The sequence below is a fragment of the Xylocopa sonorina genome, chromosome 6 (genome assembly GCF_050948175.1).
Source record: "Xylocopa sonorina isolate GNS202 chromosome 6, iyXylSono1_principal, whole genome shotgun sequence".
In the NCBI taxonomy this organism is placed as follows: Eukaryota; Metazoa; Arthropoda; class Insecta; order Hymenoptera; family Apidae; genus Xylocopa; species Xylocopa sonorina.
Window position 1 is genome coordinate 8,843,922 of NC_135198.1, and position 14,387 is coordinate 8,858,308.

Below are 14,387 nucleotides of genomic sequence, written 5' to 3' on the forward strand. Positions count from 1 at the left end.
TTAAGTCGTCGCTGATTGCCACTCGCGCACGCACTCACAGTAATGGGATGTATGTTTACACGGCACCGCACTGTCTCTTTCTTGCACTCTCGTTTGTCGACACAGTACTCTTCCCTCCGCTAGACACACGGCTCGTACACCCTTCGCGGCTGGATTACCTCTTCCTTTTTCGAGCTGTCTCCTCGCCGATTCTCTCTTTTCGGCACCCCACCCACCCGCACACCCTCTTCCCCTTCGATCCGACCGCACGAAGAGGAAAAGCAAGATTTCCCTGCTCCTTCCTCGATGTACCGAGCCCGACACACTTCTAGCCTCTTCTCTCCTTTGCTATTCCGTTCCGTTCTCCGTCTCGCTTCGTCGCTCTTCTCGTTCCGTCACCTCTCTCGCTCGCTCTCACTCTGTTTCTCTCGGTCCCCCCCCACAGCGTTTCCTCTTTCTCCGTCTATTCCCGTGCACGCTCGTCCCTCACCGAGTCGCCTGACTCGTCGCTCGTCGTCCTCCTCGTTCCGCGGAATACGACCGAGCCCTGCGATCTCGTGCAACGCCACGCGCGCACGTCCCACTGAACACTCGCGGCCGATACGTACACTCTCGCGGAATTTAATTTTCCTCAAAGCGATTAGATTAAACCGACGGACACCGCGAGCGTCGACGACAGACGCGCTCGCGACACCGTGATACGGGAAAGCTGGGAGAACGTACTCACCGAACACGAGCTACGAGCGTGTGCCGTTTTCACGCTCACGCTGTCGCCACCTGCCGGCGCGAGCGTCGCACTGCGTCGAAACCGGGGACGCGCGAGAATTTGAAACTGCGCGAACGCATTTCTGGGAGTTTCTCGAGTTGTACACGTTGAACGAGGGAAAGAGAATTGTAACGACGCGCGATACGAATGAAATTAAGTAAGATATGTAATTATTCGATGAATGCGACTATGTTAACGGCGTGGTTCGTTTGATTATGCAATAAATATGTTTTTTGTAAAACTGATACACGTTTCGTTGGATACCAGCAGGAATTTATTGATTTTAATCGAGTTCGTTGGTTTTTATGTTACACATTGTCACTTGATACCTTCAGAAGATCACGGTTATCGATCGAGTCTACTGGAAAATATCGCATCGTCAACTGTGTAGACTGTTCAGTGTAATGTCTCTAGATGTCTGTAGTATATAGGGCAATTATTCGCGCACTAATTTCAAGCACTCTTACGCTATTAATTAAACCGATTGCGAAACTGTTGTATAAATAAACACCGCCACAGGAGAAAAGAAGACTTTATCCCAGATTCTATCAACCGTTCCTCACATGCGTCTCCAACGGCGCACTTTAATCAAAACTGGGAAAACAATACCGTAACGTTCCTTATATACTCGAAAGGTATTCTTACTTAATGACAAATCGCATGACTGTGTAGAATTCCGTGAAATAGGACTAGCAAAATTCCGCTGCACGCCACGCAATCGGCTAGAATGTAAATTAGACTATGCACCAAGCGTAAATTACGAACGCGATAATCGCGGTTACATAAATAGTCGATAGCCGAGGAATTATCGGAAGTGCACCTATAGCGAAACATATCGAAACACATAGCGAGCGACCTATTTTTCCCCGACACTTGCACGCCTGTACACGCGAAGATAATTCGCAAATTAGTCATCGGCTCCCGTAAAACGAGCATCGGGACGCAGACGCATCAATTTTCCGGGACACAGATTACACGTTCGGATACCACTGGCACGTGGCATCTCCCGGAAAATTACGTAACCCGCCGAGTGGTCACTGACCATGCGATATCCCCGATGTAAATCTCGTCGATCTCTCTAGAATCCACGGTTCCTCGATCCGACGACGACGATCGTCATCCGCGTAGACGACGTCCGCGTCGAGGCGTCACAGCGCGCGGCCAAGCCGGCTCGGCGCCAAAATCAGCTCGCCAGTCGCGCTTTCCGGTCGGTGTTTTATAAATACTGCAGACAGTCGAAGAGTGCAGCGAACACGGGAGTCGCTGTAAAATTACAAATCCCGGCGGGCACAGTTACTGGCCAGCTGCACGTACGAGAGCCGTGGCGAGTGATTCCACCGTGGTCGAAATAAAATAATCGTCGAGGATCGCCGGGCGCGGCGGGCGAGCGCCGCGACAGAAGAAGGCGACGCCGTTCGCCTCGGTGCCGGTGCTGGTGACATTTTCGTAGGATTAATTGTGTGTCCCAGGGTTGGCTGAGGGAATTCTTGGAACGAAGTGGCGAAGTGCGAGTTAGTGCGACTGAGTGCACCGAGGCTTGGGAAAGAAGTAGTCGATAGGAGCGTACGTCGTTCAAGGAAAGTGATAAGTAGCCTGTGCTCCGGGAAAGTGCGATAAGGGACGGTAGACTGATTATTCGAGCAGCAGTCGGTTTTTCGTTCGGGGCGAATCATCATTTTTCGAAGTCCTTTGGCTTCGTTTCTCTCTCCTTTAGGTACAGTCGAACAGGTTCAGGATCATCTTTTAACGCTCGATTAGAGGAGACTACGTTCCAAGTAAATTAATATTAATTGCGATTAATTTGTGTTACAGTTAACAATTCTTTTGTGCGTCTTCTGCTTAAAATTAGATCTCTTAGGAAATACCTATTTTACCGTCCGAGTGATTAATGATTGCCTTAGACGAGGTATTTCCTCGAAAGTAGTAGCGCTAATCTTATACGTGAACAATTGTTTCTGCCGTTCGCGAGTAGATAGAATAGACGTACGTTTTAAAGAAAGGAATCTCGGGATTTCCGACGAACTGGCGAAAAATATAGCCAAGAAAATTTGGCGAATGAAGAAGTGGCCCGTGCGCGCCGGTCGAGATTCACGGCGCTTCGTTGCGCTCCAACTTACGCAACGATCATCGAGAATCGAAAATACGACTACATTTTCTCCATTAGAGAAGAAATAACTTCCCCTGCCGAATTGTACACGGGAATAATATATAACTATGAATTATAGCCCGGAATCTGTAACGCTATTTTCGTCTTCGACACGTGCACTGCGATCTAACGACGATGTTTCGCAGAACACCGAGCACACGCCACACACCTTGCTTTCTCGTTAAGAAAATCACGCGAAAACCACGTCGGGACGCTGCTCCCCGATCTAGTTCTTCGATTATTTGCAATTTCATTAAAAAAGTTGCCGGTCGAGCGTCGTCGAGCGAGGACGGCGCGTCTAAATTTTCACCGCGTCCCATCCGCCGCTCTTAAGCCGAGTTTCCACGATTCTCGACGCTTCGCTCCGCACCGCGTTATTTTTCTCCGGCGCACCGATACTTTTTTCATCTCCGCGGTCGCATGAATGTTTCATGGGCTGAATGCGCCGCTCTGTATCGCGAAAACACGTTCTCCATCGGAAGTAGCTGAACATCAAACGAGCGAGGGCTCGATTCTTTTCACGATCGCGCAACGCGATACGCCCGCGTTCGAAGTATCTTTTTCCTTCGAGACGAAGTGGCGGCGTAAAACCCTCCCCCCCAGCGCAAGGCGTCATTCACGAAACTTTTCTTCCTTTTTTCCTTCTTTTTTTTTCCTTTCTACCCACCCTCCGCCTCCCTTGCCGCGCTCATTCATGAACGTTCGCGCCACTTACGAGCTTTGTGAACTCCGTGACGCTGGTACAAAGGGCGCATTATCTAAAACTTACGCTTTCGCTTTGCGGCTACGCGGTACCCACGTGATCGCGGTTTAAGTGGCTTTCGACAAACTTTCCCCTGCCGCTTTGGCTGGCACTTTGGCGAACGCTTTAATTCTCAACAGGATCTTGTTGTTACAAAACGCCGCTAGGCTGTATGGAGCTTCTAATTCTACACGGTTTACGTAACGCAAAATGGAAGTTAATCGAGCAGAATCCGCGACGCTTCTACGTCCGCTTATAGAACTGCAGATTCGAAACTAACTCTGATGATTTCCATGTTCCAACGCATATCGATTTATTACCATCCGTAAATCAGCGTCTTGCTTAATCCGTACGAAGGATGGAGTCGTGAAAACGTTTCACACGGACAGTCGAAGTGTATTAATGCGATCGCCGGCGTGATCAACGTCTAATTTTATGGAGTAAATTTTTCCAGATGAAGGATCGGTGTAGGCACGTCGAAAGCGAACGAGAACGAGGTGCGTTCACCGCGAAATGACAGAACGCGAGGCTGGCAATCTCCACTTGGATCACAGCGGGCAGTTAAAAGCGACTTTTGGCTTCGATTCCAGTCCGTGGCGCGCGATCGACGACCATTCGTCAGAATGAGCCTAATGAAGAAGGCCATCGGCGGGTCCATTCACAGGATACGAGAGTTCGAGCTCGAGAAGGTAACTCGATTGGCGAAACGAATCCTCCACGCGATACTATCGACCACTTTTTCCCTTCCCTTTCCCCTCGTTACGATTGCCAGGTAATATGATTTTTCGTTTCGCCCCGATTGAACCAAGTTCACGATCGGGTCGATCGAAAGGTACGGACGAAAGGCGGGGAAACGTAAATTCGGTTACGCGAAACGAGTCGAGTGGATGAAACGATCATTGGGTTGTTTCAGCGAGTTCCTTCGATTGTTCGTAAATCGTTTCCACGTTTCGGCTCTTAATCGAATTTATGCTTGCGTTCGGTCCAAATTTACGTCTGATTCAATCTTCCTAGAGGTAACGAGTTAATCTGCAATAGATAGAATATGACTAGCGCGAAACCCTCCACCGAAATATTTGGCTCGAAAAAACAAACCGGGTAACACGATTCACCGGGAATGTTTTCCCGTCCCGCCCAACTTTTCTCTCATAAAGTGCCTAAATAAAGCGCTCGGCATTTGGCTCCACCGGTGGATCAACAAAAGAAGATTCCTCTCCTTAACGGAACGCGAGACGAAAGTCTGCATTCTTGGCCGCGATCTCCCTCGTCGTCCAGTGATTCACGTACGAGCCAGCTTCGAAACGACAAGCAACGATCATACCGTATCAGATCGACACGGCCGATCGTTTCGATCGGTCGCAAAAGTCTTTTACATTTTAGCGGCGTCAACAGCCTTCGAGGTTGCCCGTCGTGCAGCTCGCTCGAGCACGGTTTCCAGCGGCTATCCGAGACCCGGAAACGGTGGTCGTGCGTGCAGCATTTGCATACGTCGGGTATCGAGCAACAGAAGCGATCTCCGGGTCCGTTCCCCTGGCACTAAACCAACTTTCTCGCCCGATGCCCACTTTGTGACAGTAAGCGGCGCGATTGTAACCTCTCACACTTCGACAAGTCGTACGAATGGCCTGTTTGCGGCTGACCGTGTAATAAACCGACGCCTAGCTCGGTCGTTCCCATTGTCGCGAGCACCGCGGCGAAACGTGGCTACTTCGAGTCCTCCGAGGGTCTGTGGAGAAGCTGGAAACCCGAGTGGGCCGTGGATGGGTCGACGAGCGTGGACAATTTGCGATTCTGTTGGCGCGCGGCTCGAAAATCGCGGAAAATGTGTCGTTCGATGAATGAGACTGCTTCTTTTACGAGCTCTCGGGACGCATTTGGACCTTGGGGAAAGACACTGAAAATTCCTCACAACCACACCCGAGACTTCGCGGCTGATCTCGCCTCTGATAATTCACGATCGCATCGTGTTTCCCAGGCCTTCCAAAAACCATTCGACGGTCCGGAGCCGCGACGTTTACAGCCGACGCCTCGCTAAATTATGCACCGGATCCGCTAACCGTTTGCCAGGTTTCTCGTTGACGTAAAAAAAATATCCACCGCTACCAAGAGCTATCCACGGATCGTTCGGAAGCGTGTTATCCCCCGATCTCGCGGTGAAATCGAGTCGTGCGTCGAATTAAAAATAGTCTCCTCTCGCGTTCCACGACGTTTCGACCGTCCCCACGAAAATCGAGATACTGAAACGCAGCTGTTCCCCGTCGACGTGCCGCGTCTCCAACCCTTCGAGACGTAGCGCGACCTCGCCAAGCGAAATCGCCTAGTCGAAACGATCTCTAGACTTGACCACTGCCAACTATTAATTGGATTTCGTTAATCGATGGAATTAGGTCAGCACTCGTCGCGGAATTTGTTCCCCACGTGATCCAACGTCCCCTCGCGACATGCCAATAAATTGCCTTCATCCTGGTCGACAAGAAAAGTGTAACAACAGCTGAACCACGTGCTCTCCCCTCTGTCGAACAGGTGAATCTGATCGACGAGTTCGACATACTGCAGATCGTTGGTGAGGGATGGTTCGGGAAGATCCTGCTGACGGAGCACCGTAGCACCCAGACCGAGATGGTGTTGAAGGCGCAGCCGAAGGCGTACACTGGCATCTCGGACTTCTTTCGCGAGTTCCATTACGGCCTGCACCTGGCCGCGCACAGGAACATCATCACCACCTACGACGTGGCCTTCGAGACCGCTGGCTTCTACGTTTTCAGCCAGGAATACGCACCGCTCGGTGAGAGAGCCTTCTTTCGCCCGTCCACGTGGACGCTTATCGATCGTGCCCTGTCTCTCGCGTCAGCTTTTTGCTCCTCTGATCGGTGCGCCGGATGGTAGCTCTCCTTTTTATTAATATTCCTCGAATGTGGATTTAACACGCGGCAATGGCGCAGCCGGGTTATGCATGTATGATGTTCTTGCCAGGCACTGAAAAACGGAGCTCAGATGCGCGCGATAATGGAATATTTGATGCGGAGATTCGTCGATAACCGTGGGTAAAGGAGAGTAACAGATGATACGTGGGAGTGTCGAAGCGATGGCTCCTCGAGTAATTATTGACACAGCTTAAATCACTGTTATTTGCTCGAAGCCTCTCGAAATCCCCCGATTGGTCGCCGATGTTCAACTATGGCAACAATTAAACCTTGTTTACCGCGTTCCTGAGATTCCAAAAATAGAGCATCGCGGCAAACGTAACAGCGAACGCGTAGTTTCTTTGCCAATAAGGAATAATAGCCGCGGGAAAAGTTGTTTGACGTCCGTAAAATATATATTTGCCAGCAGTTGTACCAGCTTTCACTGTTCGCGGTTCTTATCAGACCCGCATCACCTCGTTTCGCACTGTTCCCGATTTCAGGAGACTTGACGTCGAACGTGACGGAGACCGGTTTGGGCGAGTTCCACGCGAAGAGGGTGGCCAGGCAATTAGCCGCGGCGGTGCATCACATTCACAGCCGCGAATTGGTCCACCGCGACATCAAGCTCGACAACATCCTCGTGTTCAAGAGCGACTTCTCGCGGATCAAGCTGTGCGACTTTGGCGAGACCAGGCGGGTGAACACGGTGGTGCGACGGCACAACGAATGGCTGTCGTACTCGCCGCCCGAGGTATTGCAGATCGACACTGACGAGACGTACAAGTAATTATACGATTGACCATTACCAGCAATTATCGCGTCTACTCTGTGATCACGATTGGGGACGGCTGATCATACGCTCGAAGCTTCGTTGGCGAGCTTTAGTCAAAATGTGCATCGAACCAGAACTAAAGCACCGATTGATATATATGTATTTTCGTAAAGTTCGCAGACAACTTCTGATTAATTCTAATTATATCGAGAGACGTCCGTGTGTATGGTCGGCTATGGAATTCGAGAAGCGTAGAATGTGCACTTAGAATTTGAGAAACTACGGGGCACTGATTTGGCGCGACAATTTCGATTTAACGGTGCGTTTAAAGGATTAATATCTTCTGGGAAGTGGCATTTCGAAATTGGCTCGAGGATCACGTTCAGAAGTAATATTTGGGTTAACGCCTATACCGGAGAACACGTTCTGTCGTTCGTGTCGTTCGCGTAATTCGAAGCTAAATGTTTGATCGATCGCCGATGCAAATGGCATGTACACCTTGGACTTAACGTTTTCATTGCTACGAAGATGAACGAAGCGCTGTGCGCTACTCAAAATTAATAACGCTAAAGCAAATAACACGTCGCCGCTAGCCTCGAACGGAATTCAGCTCGACGGTTTTAAAACGCTTCGCGCCGCGTTTCTCCATTCACGTTTAGCAATGAAAGAGAGGGAACTCGGGAAAGCGGTCTCGCGGATTGCCGAAATCGTGGCTTGCGCGATCATGAATGACAAAATATGCACCGCAGCGCGTGCAGCGTTATTTACGTTTCACGTTTTACAGAGCTCTCACGTCGCACGACGTCTGGCAATTCGGCATTGTCCTATTTGTTTGCCTGACCGGATGCTTGCCGTGGCAGAAGGCGGCGTCGGACGACCCTCGTTACACCAGATATCAAAACTGGCACAACGCGACGCTAAACATCGCCAAGAAACCGAAATTATTTCAGCTGATCAGCTCACGGGCGCAGAGGTCAGTTTCTTCGGCGTAGCGAGGCGCCAGCGCCTGCACGACCATCGCTGGGGACGCGTCTACGAAATGAATTCAGACCTCGGCGAATTGGTATTCCTCCCAGTAATTGGTCTCGACGGAAACGCGAGCCGGATTAAAATATTTCATCGCGATAAGGAATCGTTCGCGTTGTTCAAAGAGCAAAGAACTGCCTCGTTCGCTGGCAGAGTTCGTGGAATGATTAAAGTAAATACGTTAGTCGCGATAACCTGACCAAATAGGAAGCTGGCCGTATAAATTAACGTACACAAGAACGACGCATTAAAATACACGGGGGAGTTCATAAAAAGAGTAACGCATTCGAGATTGATTCCACCCGTTAAAACAAGCAAAAGGGTTGAATGGTGCGACGGATTATACTCTGAGGTCACGTACAGAGTAATACCGAGAAATGTTTCCGTTTTAACTTCGGTTTGTTTTCGAAACGACTCCGAAAGCAAACCACCCCTCGGTTAAATGGTTTATTGTCTCAGGACGAACGGAATCATTAAACGTAGCAAGATGGTGAACCTCGTCCGTGGATCGTACAATATCTTACAAAGTTTACGAGACTAACTTTGAGAGGGTCTTCTAGTCTGAGACTTGTACTTTTAATCATTCCAGAACTTCGACGAAATTACAATGTTACAGCGCGTCGATTAATCGAATGAGATACAAAACGAATACCCTTGTTTTAATACCCCGCAGAATGTTCAAGCGATTGCTGGACCCTAAGCCCGAGAAACGGCCCACCAGCGTTCTGGAGGTCAACAAATACCTGGAGGACAGGTGGCTGGCGAAGCTCGGCGCCGAGAAGGCCGTGAACGGTAACGATCGATCCGAATTAAAAAGACCGCTACCTCCCTGAACCCCTCGGGCTCTCCTATCAGCCTCATTGATTCGACGTTTGCACAGGTGGCGCCGACGAGAGGGACGAGCTGTGCCCCTCGATGTACAGCTTCCACAGCTCTGTCGAGGAGAAGAACCAACTGCTTCACACTCTGACCACGTACGGGATCGAAACAACGGTGGACAGGGCGAAGAAGAAGGACCGGATCAGAGAGTGGATCCAGGCGAGCGCCATCGTAGAGGAGTACGAGGAGGACGAGTCCGACCTGAACGAGGACGTCCGCGTCTACGAGGACGAGGACGAGGAACCGAGCTCGATGAAGGGCAGACACTTCCCGGAGACGCGTCCCGTAATCAAGTACGAGCACAGGAAGCACAGAAATAGAACGCACGCGTCGTCGACGAGGAAGAGGCAGCCCGTAAAGAGGCAGCCAACCGAGAGGAAGATCCCGTTCGCACCGCAAGTAGCAGAGGAACGCGAGACGATCGCAAGATTCGCCAGTTTCCCCAACGGCGATCCCAACTGGGCGTCGCTCAACAACGGAACCACCGGAAACGCTATGCCGCCCCTCGCGTTCGTCCCTCTGAAAGCCGACTCCATCGTCGAGGATCAGAAAACGCCTGCGAACGGTCAGCTACTGAATAATTCACCCGCGAGCAGCCTGAACACCTCCCAAGACGACTCGATCCCGACTAGCGGCGGTCCTGGTTACAAGTCGAGCTTGACTCACCCGCAACAAGAGAGAACCACGGAGCTCGCGAACTCGCACGATTACCAAGATCAAACCGCGGTCCCGCGGGTGGACCCAGCCGGCGATCAAAGTTTGCCGAGGAGCCCGCAGATCCCAGCCAGAAGGCACCGTCCCCAGACCGGTCCGTTTCCTGCAACGCCAGCCTCGCCGATGTTGAACGGAAGTCGGACTGAGGCGAGGAGCCAGACGGCGCAGCTGGAGGGTCGATCGACGGACAGGGCATCGGTAGCGGACGGGCAATCGTTGGCCAGAGGCGAGAGCTCGACCCCGCGAGCGGAGCATCGATCCGCGGCGCAATCAATGTCTCGAGTAGAAAATCAATCGGGCGCCGCGTTGCCGCCGTTCCCGGTGGCTCGAGTGGAGGATCAATCGGGTATCGTTCCTCAGCCAGCGACGACGAATCCGCTGACGATGTCTGTCGCCTCTCACTTCGTCATGCAGAGCTTCAACGCGATGCAGGCGTTCAACGTGGTCAACGCAGGAGACGCTGGTAATCCGACGATGATGCCTGGTCAGGTAGCGAGTAAAGCGAGCGCGCAGACGAACAGTGCGTCTTCTACTCCGAGCAAGATGTCGAGTCCGAAGAACAGCCCCAATGGCACTCCGGTGAGGACGTCGACGCCACCGAAACATAAGACGAATAACAGAGTCGAGGAGACGATTTTCTATGGGAAGGATCCGTTCGAGCATTACGGGATCGCGCAGGGAGCGATCCTGAGGAGCGAGGCCGTTCGACGTGGCTCGCTCGAGAGCGGGAACAGATCCGCCAGTAATTGAGGATCGATGTTTGATTTCGGTTTCGCGTGACACGGTGGATCGAGCCTGTCGAATGACCGTGGATTGTGGATGGGTACCATGGCGCTGTACATCGTGTCCTGGTTTGGCAACGGTTTACGCGTCATGTTACTGGGAATGCGGCTCGGAGATCCGGAGGAGGGATCGTTGATGGTGAATTGGTAATTGCTGGCCAATGGAGGTAGTTTCGTTTCGGATGAATTGCGATGTTTTTTTTCTTCTTTTTTTTTTTGGAAGCCGAACAAGGTTGTACGGGAATCGTACGAATTCGTGTATTTTGAGAGAGAGTCATATAGAGTAGTTCTCGCTTTAATCGAAAACCTAATTGAAATACTTCATACGATGCTGAAGATATGTAATTAAGTGTTCAACTCGGAGCACAGCTTGATACCTCGTTTCGCGGGATATTTCCAGCGAACAACCCGCTGTAGAAACAGCACCTCATGAAAAAAAAATGGAAGGGTTAAAAGAAACTCAAGCAACCAGAAAAGAATCCAGAAAGAACGTGATTAAGAACGAAGAATCACGTATGGTAGTCACTTAATCTTCCGATTGCTATTCGATCGACGCGCTCATTCAACTCGATATAAAACGAGACAGCGCACAGCAGTGTACCGTTTAAAGTGTCCGGTTTGTTGGACACAAGCCACGATGATGCTTCGTTATAGCGATTCTGTCGTTCCTTCGTCTTTTTTTTTTACGTTATATAACCGATGGAAGGAGCTCGTTCCGTTGAATAATTTATGGGTTATTATTTCCTTTATTTTTCTTCTCTTGTTGCGGCAAGATGCGTGGCGACGAATCTTCGAAGCGATGGAAAGGTAAAGATCGATCTAATACAGGCACGAAGTTACTTTGTCCTTTTTCCAGTGTGGAATACGTCCGTGAGATGCCTGCACGCACACTGTCGCGCACATCGCGAGACCCCCGCGCGTCGTTTGGACTCGCAAGCAAAGTAAGCTCATGCCTGGTCTGATACAACTATACCAACATTGTTCGCGATCATTACATGTATTCGAAACGGTGTATTTCAGGAACAATTTACGTACTGCGATCGTCGATCAGCCAGAGATGGAGGCGGACAGAATTTGGCACGATTTTCAGCGTTTCCTCTCTCTTCATTCTCGTCGTCGATGCGCTTGACCGTCATGCCGAACGATCGAGCTTTCGATTTCTCGAGGATTAATAGTGCTGCTCGCGACCGTCTCGCGGGTGCTAACTAGGGACGCTTCGAACTGGGTCCTTGTCGATTTAAATAAAATTTGGCAGGCTAATTGGTCCGTATCTGCGACAACCATGGTCGCTTTAGATAACCACTTAATAAAAGTATCTTTCTGTACGTAATTATTATAGTCGTACATGCTGGATAGAGATGCAGATCCGTCGGCCTGTCAAATACCCTTTAAATCGGCGAGGAGCGAATCTAAAGCATCCCCGGTAAGACCAGATTAGCCTAATTGAAATATGTAAATATTACATTGCACACCGTGACAGATATCCGTTTCGTTCGACGTGGTCGAAGGTGTGGCCGGCGGAATGTGACGTGAGTTCGATTAATTGTGATAATAGAGGACCCCGTAGGATGACTTCTACCTTCGTTATTTCGAATTGGAGCTGCTCCAGCGGTCGGAGTGCGCGTGGGACGCGCGATTTTCTAGATGAATGGTGTTGTATATTTAATGCGTATTATGTAAATACAGACTCGAGGAATTTGTCGATTATGTGAATAAACGAGGACAGAATATATTGCTCGTTGACGATGACGATCGAGTGCGTCTTACTTTAATCGCCCGTTGATACCTTTTCCTCAGCGTCGCCACTTTTCCATCGGAGAACATCAGACCCTCTTCGCGATGTATCATTTATTTTTAAAAATAAGAAGAGCAACGAAAGGAGAGACGTACGGGATGCTGAGCATTTCCGAGAAATGATAACAGATGGCAGCTAAGGTTACGAACCACTCGCGGCACGGCTATTTGAAATGGCACAACCTCTTTCCTCCGGAATTATTAAATATAGCCATCTAATAAATTGGCTCGCCGCGTTTCGAGATAGCGTAGAAATAATGCATCGGGTGCATAGATGTTAATTTGTTAATGCAGCGAATCGACGCGAACAAAATTAATCGGCGAAACGACAATGAAATATTTCCTCGGATTTGGATGATTTCATTTCTAAAATATAAGTCAATTTATATTCCCATGACAGATACGCATAAATTGCGCGCTGTTGTCGAACCGAGGCTACGTCTCTCTAAAATCAACGCTTTACTTGTATACCTTCGAGTTCTAAGCGAATACTTCTTTATTACGATCGAACGAAGCGCCTTGAACGCCGACCGATTATTTTCTCCCTACACGAGCGCCGATTTTTACGGAAAAATTCGCTCCCCCTTGACCATCGAGCGATCTCTAAAAACGAGGCTGGCTAATAATAACCCGTCGATTAGCGTGCTTGTGGACGACGACACGAGGGCCAGAGCTCGTAAAGTATAATTGTCTCGCGATGATAAGCCTCCTCCTTTCTTTTTCCCACTCCGATCGCGTCCTGCCATCGTGGAGCTGACTCTGTCGCGCTTCATCCCCCTTCTGGCCTCTCTGCGCGTATCTCGTTGCCGCGTAATTAATTACGAATAAAAAGGAAAAGTGGGAAGGAGATGGGCGGGGGGAAGTCAGCGGCTGAGGTTGGATGGAAATGCTCGATATTACCGGCGCGCGTGTCCGCGGCGCGTCTCCTCGCGTTTCGACTTCGTCCTCGCTGCGTCCTCCACGTCGTCGTCGTCGTCGACGTCGCCAGCGTCGGTGGCGACGCCGGAGGGTCACGGGGGTACGTGTCTGGCGATATGGAAATAATTACCGGGCGGGGCGAGGCGCGAATTAATTAAGAGATACGTAAGTAGCGTGTATTGCGCACGAGGTGCAATTACGTCGTCTTTGAGACCGCGGCGCAGCCAACGCCCCGGGGAGACATAACGAAGTGCAAACCGGACGGTCGCGATAGGCCTTAACGGGCCCCCCCCCCCCCTTACGAAGCCGTGGAGAACCGATCGCGCTGTGGAATTCGCGTTTATCGACGCCTTATCGAATTAGGCGACGGCTTGGGCATCGATAGGGTCTGCTGCCGCGGTCATTAACGAAGCGGATGAAGATAACACTGTTCCGACGCGTTATAAAATTCGTATTATTAATGTAACGATCTCTACGCTGTTGCGTACACGAGTATGCTCTCTCAATTAAATTATTATGCTGCTCGTTGATCAACTAGCCGGCTATCGTATCGTGATACTAAATCGCTACTAATATCGTATCTTATAACATGGAAGACTTCGTGTCTAGAGAGAGTGAGAGAGAGAGAGAGAGAGCAAGTAGAGTTGGTCTAGTATATTGACTCGAGTAGAACAAGAACCGTGCGCTAAGTAGGACTACTCCAGCTGTAGTAGAATACGCGTGCACGCTTCCAGCAATTTACATTCCAGTACAAATTTCACCCGTCCTTTTCGCATTCTGGAAATATCGTATCGATCGCAGATAGCTACGTTAAGGTCGTACATCAAGTTCGACAGATTCAATCGATCCCGTTTGTAATTACGTCCAAGATAATTATTAGCTACCGTCGCGTTTAATTATGGTTCCCACCGTCGCGGTGGCGGCGTTGTCTTACTCTATTTGGGATTGATAATATCGTATGTG

At 50.1% G+C, this 14,387-nt stretch overlaps 1 protein-coding gene across 2 annotated transcripts; it reads left to right on the top strand.

Moving 5' to 3' along the window:
* The first annotated feature begins 1,956 nt into the window (after positions 1-1,956).
* On the top strand, positions 1,957-12,456 carry LOC143424608 (uncharacterized). 2 transcript variants are annotated; one of them, XR_013101952.1, is made up of 8 exons: positions 1,957-2,520; positions 4,088-4,322; positions 6,157-6,418; positions 7,040-7,322; positions 8,096-8,284; positions 9,011-9,129; positions 9,218-11,653; positions 11,733-12,456. XR_013101952.1 is itself a non-coding variant. In XM_076896770.1 (7 exons), the coding sequence occupies exons 2-7, from the start codon at positions 4,257-4,259 to the stop codon at positions 10,678-10,680; spliced, it is 2,382 nt and encodes a 793-aa protein (XP_076752885.1). In that variant the 5' UTR covers positions 1,957-2,520; positions 4,088-4,256; the 3' UTR covers positions 10,681-12,456. The 2 variants fall into 2 exon arrangements, 1 of the variants encoding a protein (XP_076752885.1); XM_076896770.1 differs by having other exon boundaries at positions 9,218-12,456.
* Positions 12,457-14,387: the final 1,931 nt, after the last annotated feature.

Excerpts from the sequence above, each read along its gene's own strand:
- LOC143424608 (XM_076896770.1), top strand. The coding sequence starts at position 4,257 with ATGAGCCTAATGAAGAAGGCCATCGGCGGGTCCATTCACAGGATACGA. Across the intron at positions 4,323-6,156 it reads GAGAGTTCGAGCTCGAGAAG|GTGAATCTGATCGACGAGTT; the intron begins GTAACTCGATTG and ends TCTGTCGAACAG. Across the intron at positions 9,130-9,217 it reads CGCCGAGAAGGCCGTGAACG|GTGGCGCCGACGAGAGGGAC; the intron begins GTAACGATCGAT and ends ACGTTTGCACAG.